This window comes from Vespa mandarinia, chromosome 24, assembly GCF_050613455.1.
Source record: "Vespa mandarinia isolate Hongniang chromosome 24, ASM5061345v1, whole genome shotgun sequence".
NCBI lineage: Eukaryota > Metazoa > Arthropoda > Insecta > Hymenoptera > Vespidae > Vespa > Vespa mandarinia.
This window is the reverse complement of record NC_140833.1, coordinates 1,790,001-1,815,288: the sequence shown is the minus strand read 5'-3', so window position 1 is coordinate 1,815,288 and position 25,288 is coordinate 1,790,001. Positions and strand designations below refer to the sequence as shown.

General features: G+C 27.8%; 8 protein-coding genes across 19 annotated transcripts in view; 6 read left to right on the top strand and 2 right to left on the bottom strand.

Annotated features, from left to right (window-relative positions):
* The first annotated feature begins 17 nt into the window (after positions 1-17).
* Positions 18-1,198, top strand: mRpL9 (mitochondrial ribosomal protein L9). The gene is made up of 2 exons (XM_035868013.2): positions 18-257; positions 387-1,198. The coding sequence occupies exons 1-2, from the start codon at positions 144-146 to the stop codon at positions 1,065-1,067; spliced, it is 795 nt and encodes a 264-aa protein (XP_035723906.1). The 5' UTR covers positions 18-143; the 3' UTR covers positions 1,068-1,198.
* Positions 1,199-1,390: 192 nt separating this feature from the next.
* LOC118442433 (uncharacterized) lies at positions 1,391-4,375 on the top strand. 2 transcript variants are annotated; one of them, XM_085663815.1, is made up of 7 exons: positions 1,391-1,526; positions 1,633-1,765; positions 1,842-2,346; positions 2,514-2,708; positions 2,861-3,108; positions 3,209-3,469; positions 3,542-4,375. In XM_085663815.1, the coding sequence occupies exons 1-6, from the start codon at positions 1,471-1,473 to the stop codon at positions 3,407-3,409; spliced, it is 1,338 nt and encodes a 445-aa protein (XP_085519941.1). In that variant the 5' UTR covers positions 1,391-1,470; the 3' UTR covers positions 3,410-3,469; positions 3,542-4,375. The 2 variants fall into 2 exon arrangements, with proteins under 2 accessions (XP_085519941.1, XP_085519942.1); XM_085663816.1 differs by lacking the exon at positions 2,514-2,708.
* Positions 4,376-5,480: 1,105 nt separating this feature from the next.
* Positions 5,481-8,880, bottom strand: l(3)L1231 (zf-C3Hc3H domain-containing lethal (3) L1231). The gene is made up of 2 exons (XM_035868208.2): positions 6,944-8,880; positions 5,481-6,820 (listed from the first exon to the last, which is right to left on the bottom strand). The coding sequence occupies exons 1-2, from the start codon at positions 8,292-8,294 to the stop codon at positions 6,654-6,656; spliced, it is 1,518 nt and encodes a 505-aa protein (XP_035724101.1). The 5' UTR covers positions 8,295-8,880; the 3' UTR covers positions 5,481-6,653.
* A 2,869-nt stretch (positions 8,881-11,749) lies between these two features.
* On the bottom strand, positions 11,750-15,355 carry Stt3B (catalytic subunit 3B of the oligosaccharyltransferase complex). 3 transcript variants are annotated; one of them, XM_085663811.1, is made up of 7 exons: positions 14,886-15,355; positions 13,985-14,683; positions 13,585-13,895; positions 12,973-13,510; positions 12,411-12,872; positions 12,207-12,297; positions 11,750-12,091 (listed from the first exon to the last, which is right to left on the bottom strand). In XM_085663811.1, exons 1-7 carry the CDS (start codon positions 15,104-15,106, stop codon positions 12,065-12,067), a joined length of 2,349 nt encoding a protein of 782 aa, XP_085519937.1. In that variant the 5' UTR covers positions 15,107-15,355; the 3' UTR covers positions 11,750-12,064. The 3 variants fall into 3 exon arrangements, with proteins under 3 accessions (XP_085519937.1, XP_035723896.1, XP_035723895.1); XM_035868003.2 differs by having other exon boundaries at positions 11,750-12,085; XM_035868002.2 differs by having other exon boundaries at positions 11,750-12,056; positions 14,886-15,353.
* Positions 15,356-15,546: 191 nt separating this feature from the next.
* Positions 15,547-17,155, top strand: LOC146872260 (uncharacterized). The gene is made up of 4 exons (XM_085663995.1): positions 15,547-15,909; positions 15,996-16,163; positions 16,251-16,555; positions 16,623-17,155. The coding sequence occupies exons 1-4, from the start codon at positions 15,801-15,803 to the stop codon at positions 17,085-17,087; spliced, it is 1,047 nt and encodes a 348-aa protein (XP_085520121.1). The 5' UTR covers positions 15,547-15,800; the 3' UTR covers positions 17,088-17,155.
* A 152-nt stretch (positions 17,156-17,307) lies between these two features.
* Positions 17,308-18,323, top strand: LOC118442431 (follicle cell protein 3C-1-like). 2 transcript variants are annotated; one of them, XM_035868004.2, is made up of 4 exons: positions 17,308-17,705; positions 17,815-17,886; positions 17,986-18,091; positions 18,192-18,323. In XM_035868004.2, the coding sequence occupies exons 1-4, from the start codon at positions 17,439-17,441 to the stop codon at positions 18,224-18,226; spliced, it is 480 nt and encodes a 159-aa protein (XP_035723897.2). In that variant the 5' UTR covers positions 17,308-17,438; the 3' UTR covers positions 18,227-18,323. The 2 variants fall into 2 exon arrangements, with proteins under 2 accessions (XP_035723897.2, XP_085519938.1); XM_085663812.1 differs by lacking the exon at positions 18,192-18,323 and having other exon boundaries at positions 17,986-18,096.
* Positions 18,324-18,772: 449 nt separating this feature from the next.
* On the top strand, positions 18,773-21,785 carry LOC118442428 (uncharacterized). Of its 5 annotated transcripts, none has more exons than XM_035868001.2 (6): positions 18,773-19,454; positions 19,824-20,000; positions 20,068-20,153; positions 20,225-20,540; positions 20,851-20,954; positions 21,029-21,784. In XM_035868001.2, the coding sequence occupies exons 1-6, from the start codon at positions 18,773-18,775 to the stop codon at positions 21,713-21,715; spliced, it is 2,052 nt and encodes a 683-aa protein (XP_035723894.2). In that variant the 3' UTR covers positions 21,716-21,784. The 5 variants fall into 5 exon arrangements, with proteins under 5 accessions (XP_035723894.2, XP_035723893.2, XP_085519935.1 ...); XM_035868000.2 differs by having other exon boundaries at positions 18,773-19,745; XM_085663809.1 differs by having other exon boundaries at positions 18,773-20,000; positions 20,083-20,153; positions 21,029-21,785.
* Positions 21,786-22,424: 639 nt separating this feature from the next.
* The window catches only part of LOC118442409 (protein meiotic P26), a 14,533-nt gene continuing 11,669 nt past the window's right edge, over positions 22,425-25,288 (top strand). For 3 of the 4 annotated variants that reach the window (XR_014983552.1, XM_085663924.1, XM_035867955.2), the window contains exons 1-4: positions 22,425-23,897; positions 24,049-24,380; positions 24,445-24,667; positions 24,772-25,270. Coding sequence is in view for 3 of the 4 variants with exons in the window: in XM_085663924.1 (XP_085520050.1) it covers positions 23,133-23,897; positions 24,049-24,380; positions 24,445-24,667; positions 24,772-25,270 (1,819 nt within the window). In the remaining variant the exon portion in view is untranslated. The remainder of the gene's footprint in view (positions 23,898-24,048; positions 24,381-24,444; positions 24,668-24,771; positions 25,271-25,288) is intronic. The other variant, XM_035867956.2, reaches the window with a different exon arrangement.

Genomic DNA, 25,288 nt, shown 5'->3' with positions numbered 1-25,288 from the left:
TTTCATATCAAGTTCTGACAACAGAGGGAAATACTATCGATTTAAATGTAACCTAAAGTTTGTATAATAATTGTATATTCTAATTTATTAATGATATCCTTACTTTTCTTCCTGGATTTTTCTTGCTGAAAACAAAAAGAAAAATGTTAAAATCGAATTTTTGTGCAAACCATTTAAAGATGTTGATTAGACCATTTTTAAGCAGGACCACATTATTACAGAATAATGGCACAGATTTTGTTTATCAGCAAACACGGGTATTCATTTTGTTTAAACATGGTTTTTATTATTTATAATATATTTTTTAATATGAACTATATATTATATATATATATATATATATATATATATATATACACATATATATTTATAATATCTATTTTCAGAATGGTTTTATATTGAAAAGAAAATTTAAACCACCACTTCTTAAAAAATCTGAAAAATACAGAATGCTTAGGCCTAAATATTTTGTCTATCATTTTGTAGAACATACTGAAAGTCAGAAACAGAAACCAATCAAATTGATATTAACGTCTGATGTACATAAGATTGGTGCAAAGGGAGAAATTGTTTTGGTGTCTCCTGAAAAAGCTTATAATAATGTCATTCTACCTAAATTAGGAGTATATGCAACTGAAGAAAACATTGGCAAATATATTACAAAAAGCATTGATGAAGGACCTAAACTTTCTCTAGTAACAAAACAAACAATAAATATTTTATCACATATGAATTTATCTGTATCATTATCACAAGAAGTTCCATGGACTCTAGAAAAATGGCATTTAAAAGTAAGTTTCCGTAAGGCAGGAGTTTATGTACCCGAAGAAGCAATTACTTTACCAGAAAAAACTATATCTGGACCTGATTTATCTCTCGAAGGAAAACAATTTTACGTCATTGTAACAATTAATAATAGCGAAAAAATAAAAGTTAGGTGTAGGATTCATCATCATAATGTATTTATACAAGATTTTTGGAAATATTTGTTGGAGCCAATTTTCCCAGAAGATAAACCAATATTAGATTCTATGCCTATACCTCGTAATATACAAAATTTAGAATAAAATGTATCAACTAATTATATATTTAATTGTTAATAAATTTATAATGCAGAATAATTTATTATTAATTTATTAAAATATTAAGATGAAAAAAGAAAATCGTTGAAATAGTAATTTAATTTATGCATTGCTTTTTCAGACACTATCTTATTAAAGCAATAATGTACATACACACATACATACGCAATCATGTTAAAAGATATATATATATACACATTCGCGCGCGTACACACATACACACATTTGGACCTTTTAGTAATCAATATAATTCGATTCTCTTAGAACTTCAAAAATATACTATCCGATTTGTCAATAATTTATTTATTTAAAATGTTAACCTCTAAATATATATAGTATCCTAATAAATGATTTTAATTTAATAATTTTTATACTCATTAGTATAATTATGGATCAAAACCGATTTATATGGGATGAAGTTTCTGAAGGTTTAATATTACCAAGGTAAAAAAAAAAAATATATTTTTCTTAGAATTAATAAAAAATATATCAATTATTATTCTAAATTTTGTGTACTTGCTTGTAATTCATTTGTATATAAATTTTACAGAGTACAAAAAATAGATGATGAACAAATTAAAAGACGAACAATACAATTTGAAGTTATAGATCCATCAGAAATTTATTGTCCCCATAATTATTTAATTTTAAATTTTCATGAAACGTTGAATCCAAGTCAGAAAGTAATTAATCTAGCAATAGATAGATCAATAATTAATAATAAATAAATTTAATATGTTAACAAGAAATATTTTACAGATAAAATTTAGAAAGTATTATTTACGAAAAGTAGCTCCTAATGAACCAGACGTAATCATCTTACAAGATATAAAAGATCTTGTTATGTTTTTACTCATTAGTCCTGTCAGCGTTAAATTTATAAATTTCTTTCATTTGCCTGTTGTTGATAATTTTTTAAGAGCACTTATAATATATTTTCAATATTATATAGAAATATGGGAAAAATTAATGGAAGAACGTGTAGCTACTCTAAAAAAGGCACCAAATCCATTAGCAGGTGGACATAGAATTAAATATGCTGATGAATTGCATATTTTACGATGTATGTTAAGTAAAGAATATGCAGATTTAATAGTAGGTTGCCAAGATACAATACACTATCACCATATAATAAGTGGAAAAAAAAGATCAAGTATGACTCAATCACAAGGAGAAAAAGATCTAAGAATATTTGAAGTGCTAATTCATATATCTCATCGTGTTGTATGGATAGCTTTACATCGTAAACATTTTCACTTAATTGGTAAATTATCCTACATTATTAACACAATTATATTTATTCCATCACTTTTGAACATGATCAATGAAAAATATGTCTATTGCATTATAGTACAAAATACAACTTTATATTCATTATTGTTTTCTCCTTTGCTGTATGTATCATACGCTTATTGATATATGTTTTTCTAGAGTCAGAATTACATAGACTACTCAGAACTGAAGTCTACAACAAAAAAAGTGGTTATACCATTAAAGATATGTTAGAAAGTGATATTTTTGTACTACATGGTCCACAGATACAATCTAAAAGAAAATTGCTTAAATATTCACCTTTAATAGAGGAATTAATTTATTCAAAGTGTAATTTCCAAGTTTTATCATTAGGTAATACATTTGCAAGTATTATTCGTGTTAATATATTGTATTGAGCATGGTTCAAAAGTATAATAAAAAATAATATTATTTAAATTATTAAGAAACATAAAGAAATAAACTTTTAATTCATGCATATTATTAACTTCTGTCTTAATCCATAGGAATGATAGATGTTGATACATGTGATCCACGAATTGCTTACTTACACAATGCATTACTTATTGAAGAAGAGATGTTGCCTAAACTTGGAATTAAAATTGGCATACTTGGACAAGAAAGATCCAATTATGATTTAATGTTAATGTTGCTTGATTCAGAAAATTCTAATCATGTTGAAAACACTAGTAAAACTGAAAAAAGTTATGATAAAAAGAACAATATAACTAATAACCTGACACAAAACAATCCGGTATGCTTTTTATATAATATCTATATAATAAGTAACTTTTCAAATGTCTTGTGTCAATCTCATAAGAAAGAAATAATAATTGCATTTATATTATAAAAAGGACTGTAATCAAAATATTATGAGGATGCCTTCTTTCGAACTTCAACCTGCATTAACAGAAGTATTTGAAGTAAAAAAAAATGATAAATCGACTAGAAAATATTCTAAATTTCGTGAAGATGCTAGGAAAAAGTGGATTATTAGACAAATAGAGAGTCATAGTAAACAGTTGGATACATATTCTATTATGACCATTATTTAAAAATCAAGTCGAATGAAATCCAACTTAAATGATATAGTAAATAGATACTTTAACAAATAGGTAAACTTATTTTCTGGTATTACAATAAAAATGTATTATACAATAGTATAATCCAATTATTTGTTATTTTAGCTCTACTTGGTTATCAACATAATAGTTGTAATTAACTCAAAATCTACATTTCATGGAAGATTTAAAATTCATAAAAATGTTTACATAAGAACTATTGTAACAATCACATTTTTATCAAAATCGAATTGAAAATAATATTATACCGAAAGATTTCAAAATACAAATAGAAATTAATTAGCAATCATTTTAAAATTTGTGTTTGTGATAAATAAAAATATTACACTGGTTAAATGTAAAAAAGAATATTTGTAATACAAGCCAAAGAAAATATATAATTGAACAGAATACTGATAAATGTTATCTGGCTATCATGTAAATCCAATGAATTTACATATATCATATATTTAATCTTAAAAAAAATGCTTAATATGTTACGCTAATAGAGGATAAGTGAATGGGTCAGATAAACTGAGTATTTTAAGACAATGTAAAAAATATGCTTATTATAATTGATAATGTCTAGTCAGGAGTAATAATGTTGATATTTTACAATGAGTCACATATAGATACACTCGAAGCAATGCATTTTTTTTGATTAAATTTTGCATTGTCCTTCTCCATAAATAATTACTATTTACCTAATCACTAAGATTCTACAAATAACAGTATATGACATTAATTTATTTCCAATATGGGTGTCCAATTGCAAATATTTTTTTAGTTTCATTTATACGAGATTGTTACTAATATTTTTTTTGCAAACCTATTTTTGCAAGTGACTTTAATAATTCATATTTAACTAACATACTCCAAAAATGTGGAATTTTATGAATTATCATTTTTAGATAAGTGACACGCACATTTAAAAGAGAAAACTAAGTACCTTTTATTTCTATATATTTGGCACTAAGATTTTGATAATAAAAACTAGATTTTTTTTCTTTTTTTTTCTTTTTTTTTTTTTTTTTTTTTTTTTTTCAAGCAAATTTATATATCTGTTCTCTTGTACTTACATTCGTGCAAACTTTTTAATGATAACTAATAACTGCAATGCACAATAACTTTATATGTTTAACTCTTAGATCACACTCAATTATCGATATGCATTAAAACTATGATAATTTGTAATCTATCTTCACGATGTGTCTACAATCAAATATTAGACTGCACTTTGCATATTTCTATAGAGTTATGATATTTTAGCAATAAAATGGCAGTACATAACTCTTATCTTAATAGCAATCTAGTCTTACTGTCAGAATCTGTGCCTTAACTGGGAATTAATGTGTACATTATATCAAAAAAAAATTAAGACGAAAGAATTTCTTTTCTTACTTGAATAATGAAATAATTCTAACGCGTGTCATTTCCACATTGATTGCAAATTACTTTGCACTTATATTAATGAACGGTATTAAAAATGAAACTCTTTCAGATCATCTTCGATTTTTTACTCATTTCTTACAGCTACTTATCACTGAATATTTGTCTACATGAATATATTACAAAATGGATAAAATAACATTATTGATCATTATGTGTATGTATTATTAATATTCACGATTACTTCAATGAATTATTACAACAAACAACTAATGGAAAAAAAAGAAAAAAAAAAAAAAAAAAAAAAAAGAAATAGTAATCGTTCAGAGATATATATAACATATGTGTATTTTTATATGAATTCAGTCATATCCCTGTAAAATTTTATTTTATGCACAAGATGTTTAATGAGATATAATTTAAAAAAAAAAAGACGGTTCTGTTCATATATTAACCAAGAGATCACTTTTTGTATATACTATAACATCGCTTGATCATTTATGAAAAGTTGGAAAAGATCTAAGATTTATCATTAGTAATTTGTTATTTTATAACTGAAACTATTATAAATTAAAAATGCAAATGATTTAAAGATTAAGATCATCAACATAGAATAATTCATGGTGTAATTAGAATAGAAATGCAAATACACTAACCCAAAATTTCATAAAAAGTTTTTTTTTTCTTTTTCTTTTTCTTTTTTTTTTTTTTTTTTTTTTTTTTTTAGATATTTTACATAAATATCGTTTTTTAATACTATGATGACATTATATCTAGATCTTTTTAAATTTTATATGTGTGTGTCTGTCTGTCTGTCTGTCTGTCTATCTGTCTAGTGTGGTGTGTGGTGTGTGTATGTGTAGGTGGGTGAGTGTGTGTGGGTGTGTATATATATATATATATTATAAGGAATTCATAAAAACAAAAAATGTTGAAATTTTTCAAATCAATCATAATGCATGAATTAATCAAAATAAAAATATTGGCGACATTTTTTCAAATCAATTATAATGCACTTATTTGCATTTATTTGCTTAATCTATATCAAATATGAAATAATTTTATATATTGGACACACTTTGTCTTTTTTAATCATTTAGGATAGTCGAATAAATCAAGAAAATTTAGTTTTTGTAACTATGAGAAGATAAAAATAATATATTGATAAAGCAATTAAGTAAAATGTAACAAATAGAAAGAGAAAAATAGATGATCGTGAAATAGCTCTATTAATACACAATGTCTAATTATAATAAAATTCTAAATGTGTGACATATATATATAAAAGAGAATATATACCTTAATATTTTTGCAATATTCTGAATGTTGATATCCTGAATGCTGAATGTGTAAATTATTTTGTGTAATATAACTTTTTGTATCTTCATTGCCCATATTTTGAAAAATTAATGTAATGAAATGTATTACTAAAAAGTGCTAGTACAATAAATCTTCATTAACTAAAATTTGTTGGTATGTTCATAGTAAGCTGTAAATATACACTACAACTTTAAACTATGAACAGTTTTCTTAATTAGCTATTAATTGGAAAAAATGGAATTCTTAAACATTTACAAGCTGTATGTCATACATGACATTAAATCTAGCCATGTGTTACCTAGTGTCCATCATCCTAAATTGATAAGTTTACTATTGTTCTTGTTCACATTCTATATATGTATATCAATCCCTGCCAATGTCTCGAACATGTGCAACTGTGTAGTAACGAGTCAGTGACACAAGTTTACATGTAGCAGCACAGACACACAAAACAGTATCTCTTTTTCTACATCATAAGGAACACACGCGAATTTATTTTCTGATTATTATAATGTTAATGTAGGTGGGGCTACGAAGCTATATCTGACATAAGTTGAGCAAGTAAAGCTGGCTCTAAAAGTCCATGTGTTTGTCCCATTCTTTCTAAATTACGAACATCTTTATCCACTGCTTCTAAAGCTCGTTCCAATTCTTCTTCCTCCTCTCTTGATGGTTCATATTCACCATTTCTACTTTCTAAAAAAGTTATATATAAAAATTTAATTAAATATTTATTAAATTATACCAAATGACACTAATAGTTCTTCCATGATCGTTTGCCTTCTGTTTTTATGATATATAAGATTAAATAATAATTACCAATAAATAAATCATTAAACGCATCTGCAGGTAAATTGTTGAGTACATTTCCAAAGTCATGTTCAGTTGGATCCAGAGAAGCAAATACTTCATGATCACTTAACTCGACTTTCAGGCCTCCTCCTAGTCCAAGAGAACTCAGTCCCAACCCTAAGTTTAAGTTCGAAGAGTTTGAGCTTCCTTGTGTTACACTCATATTATTCAGTGTCTTAATGTGACTTTCACTAGAGTTCATTTGGCTCATATAATGACTCTCTTCATGTGCTAAAGTACCTTTGGTCTCTAATTTATTTGCAGGAGGTCGTTTTCTTTTCTTTGGCCTGGATTTTGGCTTAGGCCTTGGGATGGTAGGAGATGCTGGTTTCTTCCGTGCTTTCTTTGGTTTAGATTCTTGAGCCTTACGATTATAATTATCCCTTTTTCTAGCATGCTCTGGACAAAGCGGTAATTCATGTGCAACATCGAACACAGGAATACAACACTGTGTGTTGTCACTAAATTTGGCAGTGCAATGTTCAAATAAAAGTTGATCTCCATTTAACATAATATGCCGAGAACAATGACGTGTACAAGGTAAAGAAATTTGTTGACATCCTTCAGCACCACATTGCCCTCCTACTAAAAGTGGTCCATCTATTATCTTACTAGTTCCTGGTGAATCACTTAAAGCTCTTGCTGTAGATGCTGGGTCCTTGTAAGCAGTTTCTAATAAACACCTTGCACGTTCACGTAAAAGAACTTCTGAGTCTGAGTCACTTCTATTTAACTGAATCAAACGTCGCCGTAACTGAGATCTTAATTGAGATAATCTTGTAGAACGATTTAATTCTGTACTTGTATCTCCTGAGAACCAATGACGTTGATAAACTGTCATCTCGTCTCCGCTTGACTCACTATCTGATATTTCGTCTCCTGCTTTTGGATAGTACAACAACGTATGGTCCCGATTCTGTCTTCTTGACCTGAGTCGTTCCAAATTCTCTAAGTGACGTCGTTTACTTTGAACTATATTAGAATATTTTTGATCTATGCTTCTCCCACCACCATATTCCACATCCAAGTCTGTCCTTCTATCTGTAACAGTTCTATATCCTGCACTTGGCACAGGAGTTAATTTTATCCTTTCTTTTATACATTTCCCTTTACTTTTTTTACAATTTTGCATCACTTTAGAACTTTTGGTCTGAACTACTGTACAGTTTCTTCCTGCTGCTGCAGTAAATGGTTCTGGTTCACTAAAAATATACGGATCAACATCTTGGTGAGCCTCGGTTTTCAATAAAGCCTTCAAGCGATCTGAAAACTTCAATTTATTGTCCATGTTTGAGTTTCCAGACGTAGGGACCTTCATTGATTGCCACTCTTATTCCAGCCCATTCTATCTGCATTCTCAAATACTCCACACATCAAAATTCTTCTTATCTAGATAAAACTTAGTTTATGCCATATACCAAAACTAACACTTATATACACTTTTTATTATGTAAATAATACTGAAAATATAAAAATTAAAAATAAATTCATTTAAATTACATCACAGTTATAGATTTTTTTTACAGTTAGGCCCTAAAGCCTTATACATTTGCACTAAAACAATATGTACGCAGAAACAAATTTGAGTAAAAAATGTCATATATTACAAAATAATATGCAATATTACTTAATTGCTAAATATTTTGCTATGTACTTAATCGTCTATTTAAACTTTACATATATATATATATATATATATGGATACATATAAAATCGTCATGGTATGCGTATTAATACATTCAAACTATATCCAAATTATATGCTTTCAAAATTTGTGTATAGATCCCCCATAATATGTATATTATTTTACTAATACTCATAACAACAAGTTCTTTGAAAATATATTCAATATCTCATGAATAAACGTTTAAGAATTTTCAAACTATATTGTTATTGCGTTTGGATTTAGATTTGAATGTACATAGTGTTTACATAGACTTGATTTAAGCAACAAGCATTAGACTATAGTCCATATCTAGATCAGAGTAAAAACAATCCTTGTCTTACATAGCATTTTATAGCTAACAAATCCTATGCATCTTTAATCAACTGCAATATAGGGTGCATCAAGATATAAAATATTGCTGAAGGTAGTATCAATAATATCTGACAAGTTAAAATCATATTAAGAAGTGTTCTTTTTTCAGTGATGACATGAGCACACACAACGTTGGAGGTCAACAATATTTGGTTATGTTCGCCCCTTGCATTGACAACGAGACACCATAGAAAATATTGCAAACAAATTTATCAACGATGTAACATTAAAAATTCATTTAATCATTTCTCTGTTACATATTAAAAATTTTGTAACAAGAGTAAAATATCTGTGATTACGCACATAAAATTGCCTTTATCTAGTGGTTGCTTAGCTCGGGGTTTAACGTAGTTTAATCGAAATTGGAGCAACAAGAGATTATTCCAAATAATAATGCTGACTATTGTCCAATCAGAAATAACTTGACCTTTTCTTAAAAGATACACTTCAAGGAAATTTAAGATTTTCACGCACGAATTACGGTATTCATCGATAATAACATTAGAAAGACATGTCAGATGTGAGAGAAGCAAAATGGCGATCATTGCACACACGAACAATCTTTGTTGCGAATAATCCATGAAATCGCGATGATATTGGCGTAGATTCGACGTATGAACGTCCTTTGTCTATGCCTAATAATCAACTCGTTCTAGATTCGTGGTATAACAAAATGAATATAGGATAATTCATTTCTCACTCGAGAAACTAGAAGAATGTTTACTACATTGTTTCTTAATTCGACATAACCTAGCAATCAAATATTCTCCCTTATTGTTAAAATTAATCATTCGTTCTCTTCTTTGTTCTTTTTCCCTCTTTTCTTTGGTATATATTAATTTAGTATTAAATAATAATAAAAAAGTTAGAACAATCTTCCTTACGTTGGTATCTTTTCGTAGGCTCTTAACATTTAATGATATTACGGTAATGACTTCAAATTTTTTTTCTTTTTTCTTATTTAAATAAATCGTATAACATTCCAGTCACAATAATTAAGATATCAAAATACGTAACTAACAATTTTATATCATTTATGAACTACGTTAATAAAAAAAAAAAAATGAAATTATGAAGTTAGACTTGCATTAAACTGACCTTACATATGAATATAAAAATTATAAAAAAAATTACGATATACTTGGCATATTCAAAAATCTATTCACTTTTGTTTTATTTTTTTATTAATAATAGCTAAGCTAGAATATGAAACAATAATTTAAATTAAATATTGCACTCATCAATGAAATTTAATTAATATTTTACTTTAATTAGAATTATTATTAATTATAATGTTTGATTTTAAATATTCTGTGTAAATATTAAAAAATGAAATATACCCAATTTTGACAAAAATTATAATTGTGCATAGAATAAGAATAAAATCCCTTCACTATAGATCCGTCATATATTTGACTAGTAATTATTTTGATGAGGAAATGATTTATATATATATATGCGTATATATATATATATATTTGCGTATGTATATGTATATATATATATATATACATTCATACACACTAAGTCAGTATATATATGCTACACATTTAGTAATCAGCTGATTTTGACATTTAATGTTGTTTATCTAACGAATTAATACTTCCGAATATATTCTGTGTTTAATTCTGAATGTTATATTTAATAATTAAGTAATATAAAAAAACACGTACCTATTCGCAAATTTTATCTAATATATACAAATATTGATTATATTTAGAATTGATCAAGATATATATATATATATGTATATATATAGTAATTTGTTATATATTAATATGTGTGAAATTGTTTTATTTACAAATACATTCAAAAAAAGAAAAAAAAAAATCTTTTCCATGAAATAAACGGATTTGGTCAGGAAAGGAAAAAAGCGTGCAATAAATAACATTTACAGTGACCTAAGAATATTATGGTAATCTTTAAAACTATAGTTCCAATAAAGCATTGTGTCATATGAATCCAAATATGTAATGTAATTTTGTTCTGAATTTATCTTAATCTTTGTATTCTTAGGTCCTGCATACAGAATACAAAACAAGATTTTAAGATTTACAACACCATGCTTGTAAACAACAAGACTATGTTATTACAAATGTTTTGTTCAACAATGTACCGTATAACAAACTGGATAAATGTGACACGTGTTTTTAAACCCACTGTTTTTAACAATATAACAATCAGTAAAACTCATTTTTATTAATAAATTTTTTGTTTGTTAGAATAATATAATCTAGACTAAACACAAATCTAGACTGGAATACAAACCTGTACGATTAAATGCAGAATATTATTGATTTTTTTTTTCAATAAAATTGCATTGATCTTTGATCATAAAAAAAAATTTACAGAAATTAATTAAAACATAATAATTTAACTAATAGAAAATATTCCAAATACGTACATACATACATACATACATAAATACATATATATATATATATATATATATATATGGGTGTTCATGTAAATATAACTTTTGAGAAATTCAATTCATTAAAGAATAATATTTAATTTGTGTAATGAATTTCATTACAACAATTTTAAAAAGTATCTACTATCAGTGTACCTAAAATATATTACTGAAATACACTTAATATATATACATAGTGGTATTTATTTAATAATGTGTAATAGTATGTTGCAATGAAGTAGGTGAAATAAACTTATATATGATATACTATTATATGATGTGCCATTGTATATTAGACAATCATCATAAAGACTAATGGAACTTTCTTTTAAAAATAATTGGTAAAATAATTGTTTCTGGTTTCATGATACTTTGAAATAAGATCCTGTTTTTTTTTCTTTTCTTTTCTTACAGTATCCTTCAAACAAATTCTTTGACAGTATTAATCACACTTTGGACTACAGTTTATGGTAGACCCAAGGGACGGTAATTCTGTTGTTACAAAAGTTGTATTTGAAATTTTTTATGGGATAAGTAATATACATTTGTTACGTCGCTTTCTTTTGAGGTTTCTGTCCTTTAATAACTATTGGCCGGCCTTTTATGAAACCTTTCTTACGTCGTGCAGTCTGAAACATTAATGTTTAACCCCCCATAACTTCAACTAGATTTTCAGATTCACTAATGTAATAATGAAAAGAAGGAAAAACGATACGCAAAATATTTCAAAAATCAATTCTTCAATTATATTAATATTATTAAATTCTGACTAAACTAACCTTTTTGCTAATATACGAGTTTGCATGACGAGCTATAACTCTATCTGCGATTGGAATCCTGGGTCTATTAAATTCTTCTGGTTTTTTTACCCTGTATAAAGATCACGAGATTAAACATTTTTTTTATATAACGAAATAATTATTTATAACGTTTAAATATATCTTATTAAACAGATTAACAATTTGTATGAAGAATAAAAGTACCTATAAATTCTAACAAGCCAATGTTCAGTAGTATAAGCTTCTTCTAAGTAGGTGAGCTGAAAATTTTTATTTCCTATCTCTGCATTTCGAGTACGATCATAACCAGAAGGTGATCTGTAGTCAATTTTAACTTCACCAAATCTATAATAACTCAGCTTATACATTAAAGAATTCATTAAAGTAGGAGATCCTTCGGAATCCACTCTAAATTCTCCTTTTTCAGAGAAATAGTCACTTTCACGAATATCTTGGGGATGTTCACCCTCGGCAATCCGTATCATCCATAAAAACTTGTTAACATCATCACCAGAGTATCCAATCATACCACCAAAAATAATTAATACATAATCTACATCTAAGGACGTCATAATCTCATAAGCAGCGCTTTCGTTTGAACTCATTGCTTTACCCACTAAAGCTATGTGTGAATTATTCCACGTATTATTATCCACAAGTGTAGTTCTATATAAATAAAAAAAAAAAAAAAAAAAAAAAAGAAAAAGAAAAAGAAAAAGATGATGTTCATGTAATATAACTAAATTGTATATGCTGTAACTTTTACCTATTCGCCATTCCAGCTATTTGATAACCATAATCCCACCAACTCATAACTCTAGCATCATTAGGTGTATTTTGAGCTAACCAGTAATAAGCTTCTCTAAAATCATCGAGAATAGCTCTACCACCATCATTGCTATAAGATGCTAAAACAATAGAAGGACTAGAATATGCATTACTTGTAACCCAAGTACAATGCACAGTGAACATCATTAACAAGATTAATACACCAATGATGACACTATTTCTAAGACTGTCTCCTAATCCATCACCAGCATCCTTAGGTCTTTCATGTTTCATTCTTCTTAGTTTTCCAGCTTTATCATATAATGCTCTGCCAGGACTTCTCTCTCTTTCTTCTTCACTTTCATCTTCGCTCCCTTCAGTTCTATCATTCCCATCTCTACATTCCTCTTTCAAGAATAATTCTAATAATCCACTGAATGCTACACCAGCTAACATACATACAACTGGAGTTAAAGTAAGCATAAGCCTTACCATTACTCCAGCGAAATATACGGCACTTATGGCATACAATATAACTAAAATATAAATTATAAATATATTTATTAACGTTATTATTTAATTCGAGAATAATTAAAATATAGATAATTACCAAACACTCTTTCATCATTAATATGTTTGATGCAGTACCATAGTCCAACAGGAAATGTTGTGACAAGAATATGTAAATCAAAAAAGAAACTGAACCAAGTTGTAGGTTGGTGTTCAGAAACTGATGCTATTATAGGTATATGTATTTTTGCATAACCTGTATCCCATAGAGAATAAAATCTTCCACTCCAAGGAGCAACAATACCAGTATAAGTTAATATAATCAAAATTAATAAAAGGACAACTGCTGTTATTGCTACCACACCACTGAAATATTTCATTTCAAATTTTGTCAGTACGGTTCGTAAATACCTGTTGAAAAGAAAACATTTATTTTCATTAAATGTTAATATCATGAATTAATTACAAAACATATATTGACAAATATGTTCTACAAATACCTGAGAGTAGCTACAAAAATCAATAAACCAAATACACCTCCTGCAGCCATGTGTTCTGATGTTCTAATTGGTTGAAAACCAACAAATGGTATTTGCATACTTAATAAAAGTCCCAAAATATAAAATGTAGTATAACTTGTGAACAAACGATTACTAAATCGATTCATGACTAATAATGCAAATACATGAAATGGTATAAGATTAATGATGAATACATATCCACCCCATGCAGATACCATATAAAAATATGATAGTGCAGTCATTGAAGCCCAAAATATTGATCCAGTTTTAACTGATTTAACCCAAAGATAATAAGTAATTTGTAATGCAAATATTGCAATTCCCTCATTGTCATAACTTCCAGCTACAGATCTGGAAATATAACCAGGTACAATTGCAATGAAACATGCAGCAAAAAGTCCAGCACCAGCACTCCATATTTCTTTAGTTAATAAATAAGTAGAAATGGCAGTAAGGCCACTGAAAACTGGTGCTAAGAAGACACATATATCTCTTATATGTATTGGAATATTTAAAGAATGTAGTATATAATGTATTGTTCCAGATGTAATCATAAGTCCAGGATATACTGTTCCACCTACAATACGTCCCAATGGATACCAAGCTCTTTCATCGAACCAATTCAAAAAATTATAAAACCCATGTTGTACCATGTAAGCCGTTGCTCTATAATTGAACCTGTTATTGATAAATGATGATTAAAGAAATTTTCATAAGTATTTATAAAATATAAATATAAAATTAATAAAAATATCAATGTTCATCTGACAAAATACTAATTTATTTAAGAAAGAAATCAACACCTATATTCGTAATGTATAAAAAATAGATCCTTAAAAAAAAAAACAACAAAACAAAAACAAAAAACAAAAATACATACCAAGGATCAAATTCATGTATAATACTTTCAAATCGTATAACTGCAAAAAGTCTGGATGCAAAACCTGCTATCCAAGCAAGTAATAATACGGTAAAAGTAATCAAAGAACTAAGACCAGCGGCATTGGTTAAGGTAGAAGTTCTCATTTGCTTGGTGGTTGTTTTCTTATCAGGGAACATAATTTTTTTCGTATTTGTCGCAGACGATTTATTCGGCAACATTTTGTTCTCAGTGAAATTAAACGCTATAATGCATATTTTTTTTTCGTTTTTCACTAACAACTTTTCGATATAAGCATGCAAACATGTACTATTCCCTCAATACAGCACGTTGCAACTTATAAGACTGATGCTTGCAAGAAATTATTAAACTGATATGCGCCTAGACTAGGAGGCTAGGACACGTCAAACGCCGGCTACGTGTTAATCATGTCTTCTACAACGAAACCTTATGCTCCTTTCGAACAGATTATGAGAATGGCGGTATGTTCGAATATTATGTTTCGTTGACATTAATATTACTCTAAATGCGCCTTTAGCTTTCAACGATCATATTATGCAACATTGTTCTCACCAATGACGTAAGAACTACCTTTTTGTATGTCCTCGTCGACTATATCATCGTACTCATAATATTATATTTTAATTTTATTTAATTCTATTCAATTTTTAATCTATTACACAATAATATTGGAATAAAATTATTTTTAATTATTATGTATTATGATTTACTACTTTCCATTAACCAATCATAATGCAACAGATAGAAATAATAAACAGATTAGAATTCAATCAAATTTGATCAAAGAGAATATTGTATTATGTATTATATGTAATTTGTGAATAATGTAATATATTATCGATAATATTATTAAAAATATTTATTATAAATGTTGATTGGTATTTAGAGTATTCAATGTTTTCAACTAAAGAGAAATTAATACAACGTACAGGACAAAATGGCGTAGGCCGATATGATTTTTTAAAACTTTTAATAAATGAATTTAAAACGACTTCGTCTAAAGGTAATTAGACGAAATTTTAAATTAATTACAATATTTTTATGTATCTATTTCAATTAATATTATATATATATCTGTTTTTTAAATAGATGCGAAGGAGCAAGTATTAGCAAATTTGGTTAATTTTTCTTATGATCCTATTAATTATGAATATTTAAGACAGCTTAAAGTAATCGATTTATTTCTTCATATTTTATCCGAAGATAATCCTATTTTTGTACGTTTTGCTATAGGAGGTATTTGTAATTTATGCTTAGGTAAGTTATACTTTTGATCATATTAAAGGCATAACAACAATGATGTCATTCATTTGCACAATAATGAAAATAATCATTACTTTTCAGATCCAATAAATAAAGCATATATCTTACGCAATCAAGGCATTTCATTAGTATCATCATTACTTAATTCTCGTGACGAAGGAACCATACTATCATCAATTACAACTTTAATGTTTATAATAACACCCGAATTTATAAATGATATAGTTTCACCTACAGTTATTAAACATATGCATGATTTTTCTAATAGTACAAATAATCGTATAAAAAATTTGTCTACAATATTTTTAAACGATTATTGCCAAGGACATAATATTGAAAAGATTAATGATAAAAATGATGTATATAGCAGTGACAAATTTGCCAAATAAATAGGATATTGTTAATATAGAATAGATTTATAATATACGTTCTATGATATTTTTTAATTGATAAGTAATTATGTTACGTATTTCTCTTTTTTATTATAATATAAAAAAATATTGTACGAAAACTCCTATCAAAGTATCTTCTTCAAGTTTAAAAGTTGGAGATAGGATATCAATTTTTAAAACAATAACAGACAGTGATGTGTTAAATTTTGCAAAGTTAACTAACGATTATAATCCGATACATATTACTTCTGAAAAAAATATTGTTCATGGAGCTTTACTTAATGGTTTAGTGTCGGGTGTACTTGGTACAAAATTACCAGGCCCGGGTACAATTGTTACGGAACAATTTCTTAAATTTCCAAATTCTTGTTACGTCGGTGACACTGTAGAAATAATAATACAAATAATATCTGTACGCAAAATTATAAAATGTGAATATACTTTAATTTCAAATGGAGAACAAATAGTTCTAAAGGGCGAAGCAAAGTTAATTATGAAGACAAATAGTATAAATAGTGTTAAATAATTGCTTCATAGATGTAAAAACATTAAGGAAAAAAAATCAATAAAAACAATTTATATTTTACAATTAAATGTATCTGATGAATGAAAGTAGGTCTTATTATATGTGTAATCATACACTATAAACAAATTTTGCATAATAAGCAACACCATCCTGTCCTTTATATATTGCAACATTTTGGTCTGATACACTTTCGTTGGCACATAGAAGAATTCTCAATCTTTTTTAAGACTTCTATCAAGTAATATAAAAAGGCAGACAAATATATAGAGATAATTTTTCCAATAATTAAAAAAAAGTGAAAGATAAAGTGATTTTATTCTATTTAATATAAATCTTTCATTACAGTTTAAAATGTATTTAGAGTTTATTTTTATTATTTTATGTGTATCAACTGTTTACACAAAAAATGATATCGATGAAAACAAGAATAATCGCATAGAGTTGTCAACGTCTGAAGAACCTGTTGGATGTATTTGTGGTGTCTTTTTAAGTGGACAGTTTAAAAAAGGTACTAAAGAACAGCCTACAGGGAACCCGGCTCTTCTTCACGAACAGTCAGAATTGTTTCCTTGTACTCCTCTTGGAAACAAACATTGCATTAATAAATGTGTTGAGATGGTGAGTCGAAAAGAATACTTTAAAAATTTAACTAATGTTTACGTATATACATATAAAAAAATTCATGTTTAGGATTAATATATTGAATATTACTTTATCCATATTACAGATTATAAAACATCTTCCAAATAGTTCTGATTTACTTTGTGCTGCAATAGATCGTAATTGTTTGAAAGAAAGAGTAAGTAGTTTGCATTATAATATTGTTTAATATTAATAGAAATAATAGAAAAATATTATATAAGTACAAATATCTGTAATAAATTGTTTCTTAATATAGGCATATCTTTTCATACAAAATTGTGAAAATAAATGGATCAATACAAATCTATCCACTGGTAAAAAGTATTGCTGCAAGGATGGGATTTCTTACAAGTGTCCTATTGGTTAGTTAATTATAAAAAAAAATTTATATACATAATTAGTATTAATAATTTTTAATATTTTATATGTAATATTTTGTAATAAATATTTTCATATTCATAGATATTATTTTTTCGAATATCCCGCCTTTTATCTAAATATAACCAGAAGATCGTCACCTAACTCTTCAAAGCAAAAGAATTCAACATAAATACCTGAAATCTCGTTCATCTATATTTAGGACTTGAGTTATAACATTCTGTCCTGGATTGTATATATGGGTAGCTCATTAAATAGACTATTTCCATTATATATGCATTGTCGAATCATTATAATTGAGCTTTAATTTTTTTCTATTGGCTCAAGTGCAAGTATAACCACGATAATTGTGTTTCCAGTCTATAATATTAATTTTAAGTTGGATTAATTAATCCGATCTCTGATTATGTGTATTATAGATTAATTTTACGTTTTATATTTATATCTATCTTGTAAAAGAAAATTAAGTGAATAATCAAAACGTGAAACGATTAGATATTTTCTTTGATCAAAGCTAACAATGAAGATAATAAGATATTTATTATTAAACAATAATAAAGTGAATTTTACAATTGGAAAATGATATAAAATAATATAAAATAATAAAACAAGAGATGAAATATTAAAGCACGCTCTAAGATATTTAATATCATAAAGCTTTTAAAATGTGTGCTCGTCTTTTAGCATGTCCTTTATGTTCTCAACCCAGTTTTACAACTTTAGATGCTTTACGAGCAGGCCTTGTAAGTGTAGCTACTAGACCACTTATGTGTCCTGTATGTAATGAGGTATTAGTTGGTATAGATAAATTGACTATACATCTATTTGGACATACTATAAATATAAATGATAATTCAATACAATTATCAAAACCTATTAATATTAATGTAGATAATAATGAGATCAATAATCAAAATGTCCAAGTTAAGAATGTCCTTCATAACTGGAATCTATTACATAAGGAAACCGTAGACACTGGTCAAAGTTATAATAAAAAAGATAAAAGTAAAAATTGTTGCGATATAGATCATACAACGCAATCTTGTTGTACCATTTCAAATAGTATAAATAAAACATTGATGATGAATTCACAAACTAAAGTACAAAATGAAGTATCATTTAATGAGAGTTCACAAGTTATACAATTGTCCGATCAACTTTGTCAAAATACAAGTACAAATGAATGTTTGTATAATAAACAAAATAGTAGATTGTTTTTAGAATCACAGGATGATACGTCAGAAGTGATAAGCGAGTTATCGAAAACAAATTGTTTGGAAGATTGCTACAAAAATAGTAATACACAAGAGGAAAATTCACAACTAAGAGAAATGAACAAACTAGAAGGTATTTGGATAGAAAATTTATCACAAGTGTCTAATCAACATTCCACAATAAAAAAAGAATTATCATTATGCCCTGGTAAAACTCAAGAGATTATCTTAAAGCAAACAGAAATCAATAATGATCAATATAATTTAAAAAATAATTTGATCATCAGTTTTCCACATGTTATGACAATGTCGGAAAATGTTAATGTTTTACCATCAGAAATAAATAATAAACAAAACTTAGATGATCATAAAAAAACCTTAACTCATTCAATCGTCGAAGTAAAATCAGATCAGAATGTAAATGGTGAAAAAATAATATCAAATCTTAAGATTTTAAAGGAAAAGACTGAAAGATGTAATATATGTGGCTTCCACTTTCCAGATCATAACATACTTGTTTTGCATAAACAATTAATTCATATGGTCGATGAACAAAATAGTAATGTTACATCTGAGAACTTATTAAAAAGTTATTCTTGCCATTTGTGTTCTAAAGTTTTCAAAATGCGTGGCAGTTTAATGATACATATGAGAGTAGCACATATTGGTCACAATTGGGGTAAACATTATTTAATATTAAGTTTTTCTTCTATGTATTAAAAATTGCTTATCATAATGTTATATAGGTTTTTTATCAAAAGATGGAGATGCACCAATGGGAATTAATAATAATGGATATAATTGTCCTACTTGTGGGAAAAATTTTAAAAAAGTAAGTTTAATTATTGAAAAAGAAAATTATAAAAAATAAGATATGAAAATACATTTGTATTAATAAAATAGGAACAGCATGTTATACAACATTTGAAAACACACGAAGGCAAACAATGGGAATGTGATGTCTGTAGTAAAATGTTCACAACAAAGTATTTTTTGAAAAAGCATAAAAGATTACATTCAGGAGAAATGCCATATAAATGTAATATTTGTGATAAGACATTTACTTTTCAACAATCATATCACAAACACAGATTGTATCATAAAGATGACAAACCACATATGTGCACTACTTGTGGTAGATCATTTAAAGAACTCTCTACATTGCACAATCATGAACGAATTCATACAGGGGAGAAACCTTTTGCATGTGAAACTTGTGGTAAATATATTTGATAAATATAATAGTGTATTGCCTGTTTTAAATAATATGTACTTTTTATAAAATTTATAATCGATTATAAATATAATGTGCTTTACTATTTACAGTTTTTACTAACAATCTAATATGGGTCATTTTATTCACATTGTACCTATAACATTACAGTGTGATGCATGAGTTAACAAATTAAGGTAAAGTTTCTGTAAATTTCTGTTTCTGTTACTTTATATGATATTTTGTATAATATTATATTATTGATTTTAAACTAGACGTTAATTTTAGATTATACAATTATATTTTTTTTTTATAGGAAAATGTTTTCGACAACGCGTGTCTTACCTAGTACACCGTAGAATTCACACAGGCGTTATGCCATACACATGCACAATGTGTGGAAAAAGTTTTAGATATAAAGTAAGTAATGTAAAATAAAATTTTAAACATTTGATTAATATAAATAATATTTGTGTATAATTAAAATTATTTAGGTAAGTCAACGAACACATAAATGCCCAGTACAACAATTCACTGCTCAACAGCAATCAAATGAAATAGTTCAATCATCAGCTGTGACATCGATTATGCAAGAAAATTGCAATGAGGCAAATCATTCACAAGAAACTAATTCTTCGCAACAAATAAAACAAATATTAAACGGTATTAACGATAAGGATAATAAATTTGTTCTTATAATAAATGCTCAAGGTCAAACTGTGTTAACAAGAGAATCAGATCTTGAAAACGAACAGGAAGCAAATTTTGCAAAAACAAAAGATACAAATAAAAATTCAAACGAAGATATATGGAATTCTGACAACTCCAAAAATCTCAATTCAAAAAATTCTACAAATCATTCTGATAAATTATTGTCAGATAACAGAAACAATGTACAAGATACTACAGATTTTTTCTCATTAGTAATGTCACCATTAGAAAATAATTTGTCATCACCTACATCTGAAATGGAACATTTGAGACTTTCTTCTCCTATATCAAAAAATATTTCACAACCACTATTCAGTAATTTTAGACATCCTTCGGAAAATATAAATGAAAATATAATTCATACAGATGTAGAAGAAACATATAACGCCGTCGATAGTATCAGGTGTTCTTTTGAAACAATAAATGAAGAATCGCTAAAACAATTACTATATAGTATAGATAAGAAATAAAATGATAGAGATATTTTAGAATATACAACATAAATACACTTTTTGATCGTAAATCCTTAATAAAAACAAATATGTTATTAGCTTACAAATGGGATTTATTTATTATATATACAATAGGTTAAGTATATGATAATTATTATTTAACTTTAAATCGGAACATTTTCTTAAGGATACTTTTAATCTTATATAAATCATATTTAATAATATGATTTCTATTTTGAAAAATACCGCGATGGGTTTAAAATGGAACAATACAATAGAGAGTGGTTTGGATAATTTTTTGAATAGAATTAACGCGAAGAGAAAAAATTATGTAATTTAATCATTGATTTTTCTTTATATTGATGTATGGCTTATTACTAATAAGATTGAAAATTATAAGTTGAATAATTTATAAAGATTAGAGAACGTGTATCTATTAAAAAACGTAAATCGCAATTTTTTTTAAACGTTGACATACGCATCAATAAACATAACTACACATAACTACATTTGATTAAAACATCTTTCGAACGTGATTGGACGAAAAGAATTCGCCTTATTGTCTATTCGATATATACTCTATTTTGATTGGTCGAGTATTTGTACTTCAGCCAATGAGAATATTACTTTGTAAAAAATGACGAAGTAACGTTAAAGGAATGATTTGGTAGGAGTTTCCCATCAACGTATCAATTATTTCTAGTCCTCCTACACTCAGGAGGTGATCTCCTCTCGGTTCGAATGATTTGTTCGTTTGTTCCACGTATAAAATAGTTGGAAATATTTACGCTTTAATCATATATAACTTTGGAAAATATAATAATTGGCGTGGAAGATAAGGAAGTGTAAAACGTTATATTCAATAATGTTTATATGTATTCTTGATACGTGACGCTCTAATAAGTTGAATCTATTGAAAACTTGACACGAGATAATATGCTCTATACTGGGTATCATAAAGTGAATGAGTGAAGTGTAAAGGTGTATAGTATAAATAATAAGGATAAATTAGAAAAATTCAAGGGGCGTGTCTCTTAGAGTATTTAAATATTTCTTATTCAAAATAACATCGACGAAAAATTTGGGTGATCGTGGACCAAAAATTATTGACAAGAAATCGTTATCCGCACACATCAGCACGGACGTTATTCGATTTTTTCAGTGCGCACTACGGTTGAGTCTCCGGTGCAGCTTACGTTGTTTATGTCATCGTGACGCCTATGGCGACGAAGTGTTTTGTTTTTGCCGATCGATGACGGAATATTTCAGAAATTACATCTTATGATTTAGATTTTGCGATACTATTTTTGTAGCTCTACTATATAACGTTTAAGAAAATCTTAAAAAAAGGGTCGTAACGTTAAACGATTTTAAACGCCCAAAACTTGTTAACAAAAGAATATATAAAGAAACTCGTGAATTATTTACTTGCTTTATGAGATATAAATCGTCTGAGCGAACGATTAAAAAGAAAATCGAAAGAACAATAGATAACATTAAAAGTTCGACGAAGTATAGGATGGCATCATCCACGATAGCTGTTCCCTCGGGAACAGCTTCGGTACCAGCCACTGCTGGTATTACTGGAAAAGAAGAACTCGATAGTGGGGATTTATTCGGTGAACGTAGTGTTAATACCGTTACAGGTTATAACAATAGTAGCAGTTCTGGTGATGCACTCGAAGAGATAACCTGTAATAATGGCAAAATAGGAGATCAACAATGCACTTTGTGCATGAGCAAATTGTGCTCACCACGGGTACTATCTTGTCTCCATGTATTTTGCGAAGGTTGTTTGGATAAGCTTCTTATGGACGGAGCTGGAGATTCAAAGGTGGAATCTATACTAGAGTGTCCCTTATGCCATCAAGAAACTTCCGTTAGTTCTAAAGGCGCCGCATCTCTCACTTGTGATTATGTACTAACTAATATACTTGACATGTTTGCGATTGAAAATATGGCAGTGCTCTGTACCTCTTGCAAGGCTAAAGAAAATGCAGTCGCACGTTGCTCAGATTGTGCCAATTTTCTCTGTCCGAATTGTAATACGGCACATCAATTCATGCGCTGCTTTGAAAGTCATAAAGTCATTGCATTTGAGGATTTGAAGAAATCAAATGAAACTATTCCAATACATAAACCTATTTTTTGTGAATATCATCCTGCCGAAAATATGAAATTTTATTGCTATACGTGTCAGGTAAATGAGTTTTCCTATTTCTAAAACACACACACACATATATATATATATATATATATATATATATATACACATACACACTTTTGATACAATTTTTCTATTCAAATAATGATAGAATTATTATCATTCAAGTTATTTCATTTTTTAATAGGAACCCATCTGTAATGAATGTCTTCTTGTTGAGCACAAAGCACCAGATCATCATTATGAGAGATTAGCTGATGCAGAACCACGCGAGAAGGAAGAATTATTGAGTTTAATGTCTGAAAGTAAAGCAAAAATTAAGGATTGCGATCAAGTTACAACGCAGTTAGAAAATGCACTTAGTGAATTGCAAATGCAACGTGATCAAGCAAAGGATTTAATAATAGAAACTTTCCAAAGTTACAAAGCTATATTAGAGAAATATCGAGACAATGCTTTAGAGGAACTTGAAAAACTACACTCAGAGAGAGAGCTTGAAATAATGGATACCTTCCATAAGTAGGTTTAATTATATTTATTTTAAATCAATCAAAAATACGAAGTTTGTATCTGTGTATTTTAGAAAATCTGTTTTTGATAGCGTTGCAAAAACTGCAGAAAAAATAGATGATGCTTGCCGCTTTACATCTAGGCTTTTGGAACATGGAGATACCGTGGAAATATTAGCTCTTCGCCGTATAGTAGGGGCGCAATTATTACATTTAATAAAAAATACCCCGAGTCCTAACATAACATTTTGTATAGAGTTCCAGACAGATTATAGTCAATTTGAAAAAACTGTAAAGGTACTTGAAAAGTTATTATATATTTCATGTCTTTATTCTAACGTAAAGATAATATATTTTTTTTGTTTTTTGTTTTTTTCTTTTCTTTTTTTTTTTTTCTCCAGGAGGTGTTTGGTAAATTTCATACAGAGAGTACACCAATAACAAAAATTCTTCCAGAAATAAAATCAAGCATGCCAGGTGTTTCCTCTACTCAACAAATCGTTCATACTTCAATAAGTTGTCCCAGTACGATTAGTACAAGTTCTCCTATTTCACTTCCTGCCTCTATGCAATCCTCGTTTGAAGGTGAACCTTCGTTTGTTATTCCACCTACGTCTAGTCCTCAAAATATTCCACCACCACCACCACCTGTTTCTCTTCCACCAGGCCCTATTCATGGTTTGACCAGTATTCAAGAATATAATTTACAACAATTAGCTAGTTTAGCTGAAAAGGTAGAAATTGTTAGTGATACTGGTGTAATTGGACCTAGCTCTAATTCAAGCCCCACTCCTTCCTTCGCACTAGCAGATTTATTTGCTGGAGATTTAAACTCTACGAATCATGCCATTAATAATTTGCAAGCTCTTGCAAAATTAGGAAATACTCTTGCCAATCAAGGTGAGGAAAGAATAATAA

Bases quoted from the DNA above. Each gene is read 5' to 3' on its own strand.
- LOC146872260 (XM_085663995.1), top strand. From the start codon at position 15,801: ATGTTTTCAACTAAAGAGAAATTAATACAACGTACAGGACAAAATGGC. The intron at 15,910-15,995 runs GTAATTAGACGA...TTTTTTAAATAG, and splicing joins TAAAACGACTTCGTCTAAAG to ATGCGAAGGAGCAAGTATTA. The intron at 16,164-16,250 runs GTAAGTTATACT...ATTACTTTTCAG, and splicing joins TATTTGTAATTTATGCTTAG to ATCCAATAAATAAAGCATAT.
- LOC118442428 (XM_035867999.2), top strand. From the start codon at position 18,773: ATGTGTGCTCGTCTTTTAGCATGTCCTTTATGTTCTCAACCCAGTTTT. The intron at 20,001-20,067 runs GTAAACATTATT...AATGTTATATAG, and splicing joins ACATATTGGTCACAATTGGG to GTTTTTTATCAAAAGATGGA. The intron at 20,154-20,224 runs GTAAGTTTAATT...TTAATAAAATAG, and splicing joins GTGGGAAAAATTTTAAAAAA to GAACAGCATGTTATACAACA.
- LOC118442431 (XM_035868004.2), top strand. From the start codon at position 17,439: ATGTATTTAGAGTTTATTTTTATTATTTTATGTGTATCAACTGTTTAC. The intron at 17,887-17,985 runs GTAAGTAGTTTG...TTCTTAATATAG, and splicing joins GTAATTGTTTGAAAGAAAGA to GCATATCTTTTCATACAAAA. The intron at 18,092-18,191 runs GTTAGTTAATTA...TCATATTCATAG, and splicing joins TTCTTACAAGTGTCCTATTG to ATATTATTTTTTCGAATATC.
- Stt3B (XM_035868002.2), bottom strand. From the start codon at position 15,106: ATGTTGCCGAATAAATCGTCTGCGACAAATACGAAAAAAATTATGTTC. The intron at 14,684-14,885 runs GTATGTATTTTT...TATCAATAACAG, and splicing joins ATACATGAATTTGATCCTTG to GTTCAATTATAGAGCAACGG. The intron at 12,057-12,206 runs GTTAGTTTAGTC...TTAATGTTTCAG, and splicing joins ACTCGTATATTAGCAAAAAG to ACTGCACGACGTAAGAAAGG.
- LOC118442433 (XM_085663815.1), top strand. From the start codon at position 1,471: ATGGATCAAAACCGATTTATATGGGATGAAGTTTCTGAAGGTTTAATA. The intron at 1,766-1,841 runs GTAATTAATCTA...AATATTTTACAG, and splicing joins CGTTGAATCCAAGTCAGAAA to ATAAAATTTAGAAAGTATTA. The intron at 2,709-2,860 runs GTAATACATTTG...CTTAATCCATAG, and splicing joins TTTCCAAGTTTTATCATTAG to GAATGATAGATGTTGATACA.
- mRpL9 (XM_035868013.2), top strand. From the start codon at position 144: ATGTTAAAATCGAATTTTTGTGCAAACCATTTAAAGATGTTGATTAGA. The intron at 258-386 runs GTATTCATTTTG...ATCTATTTTCAG, and splicing joins TTGTTTATCAGCAAACACGG to AATGGTTTTATATTGAAAAG.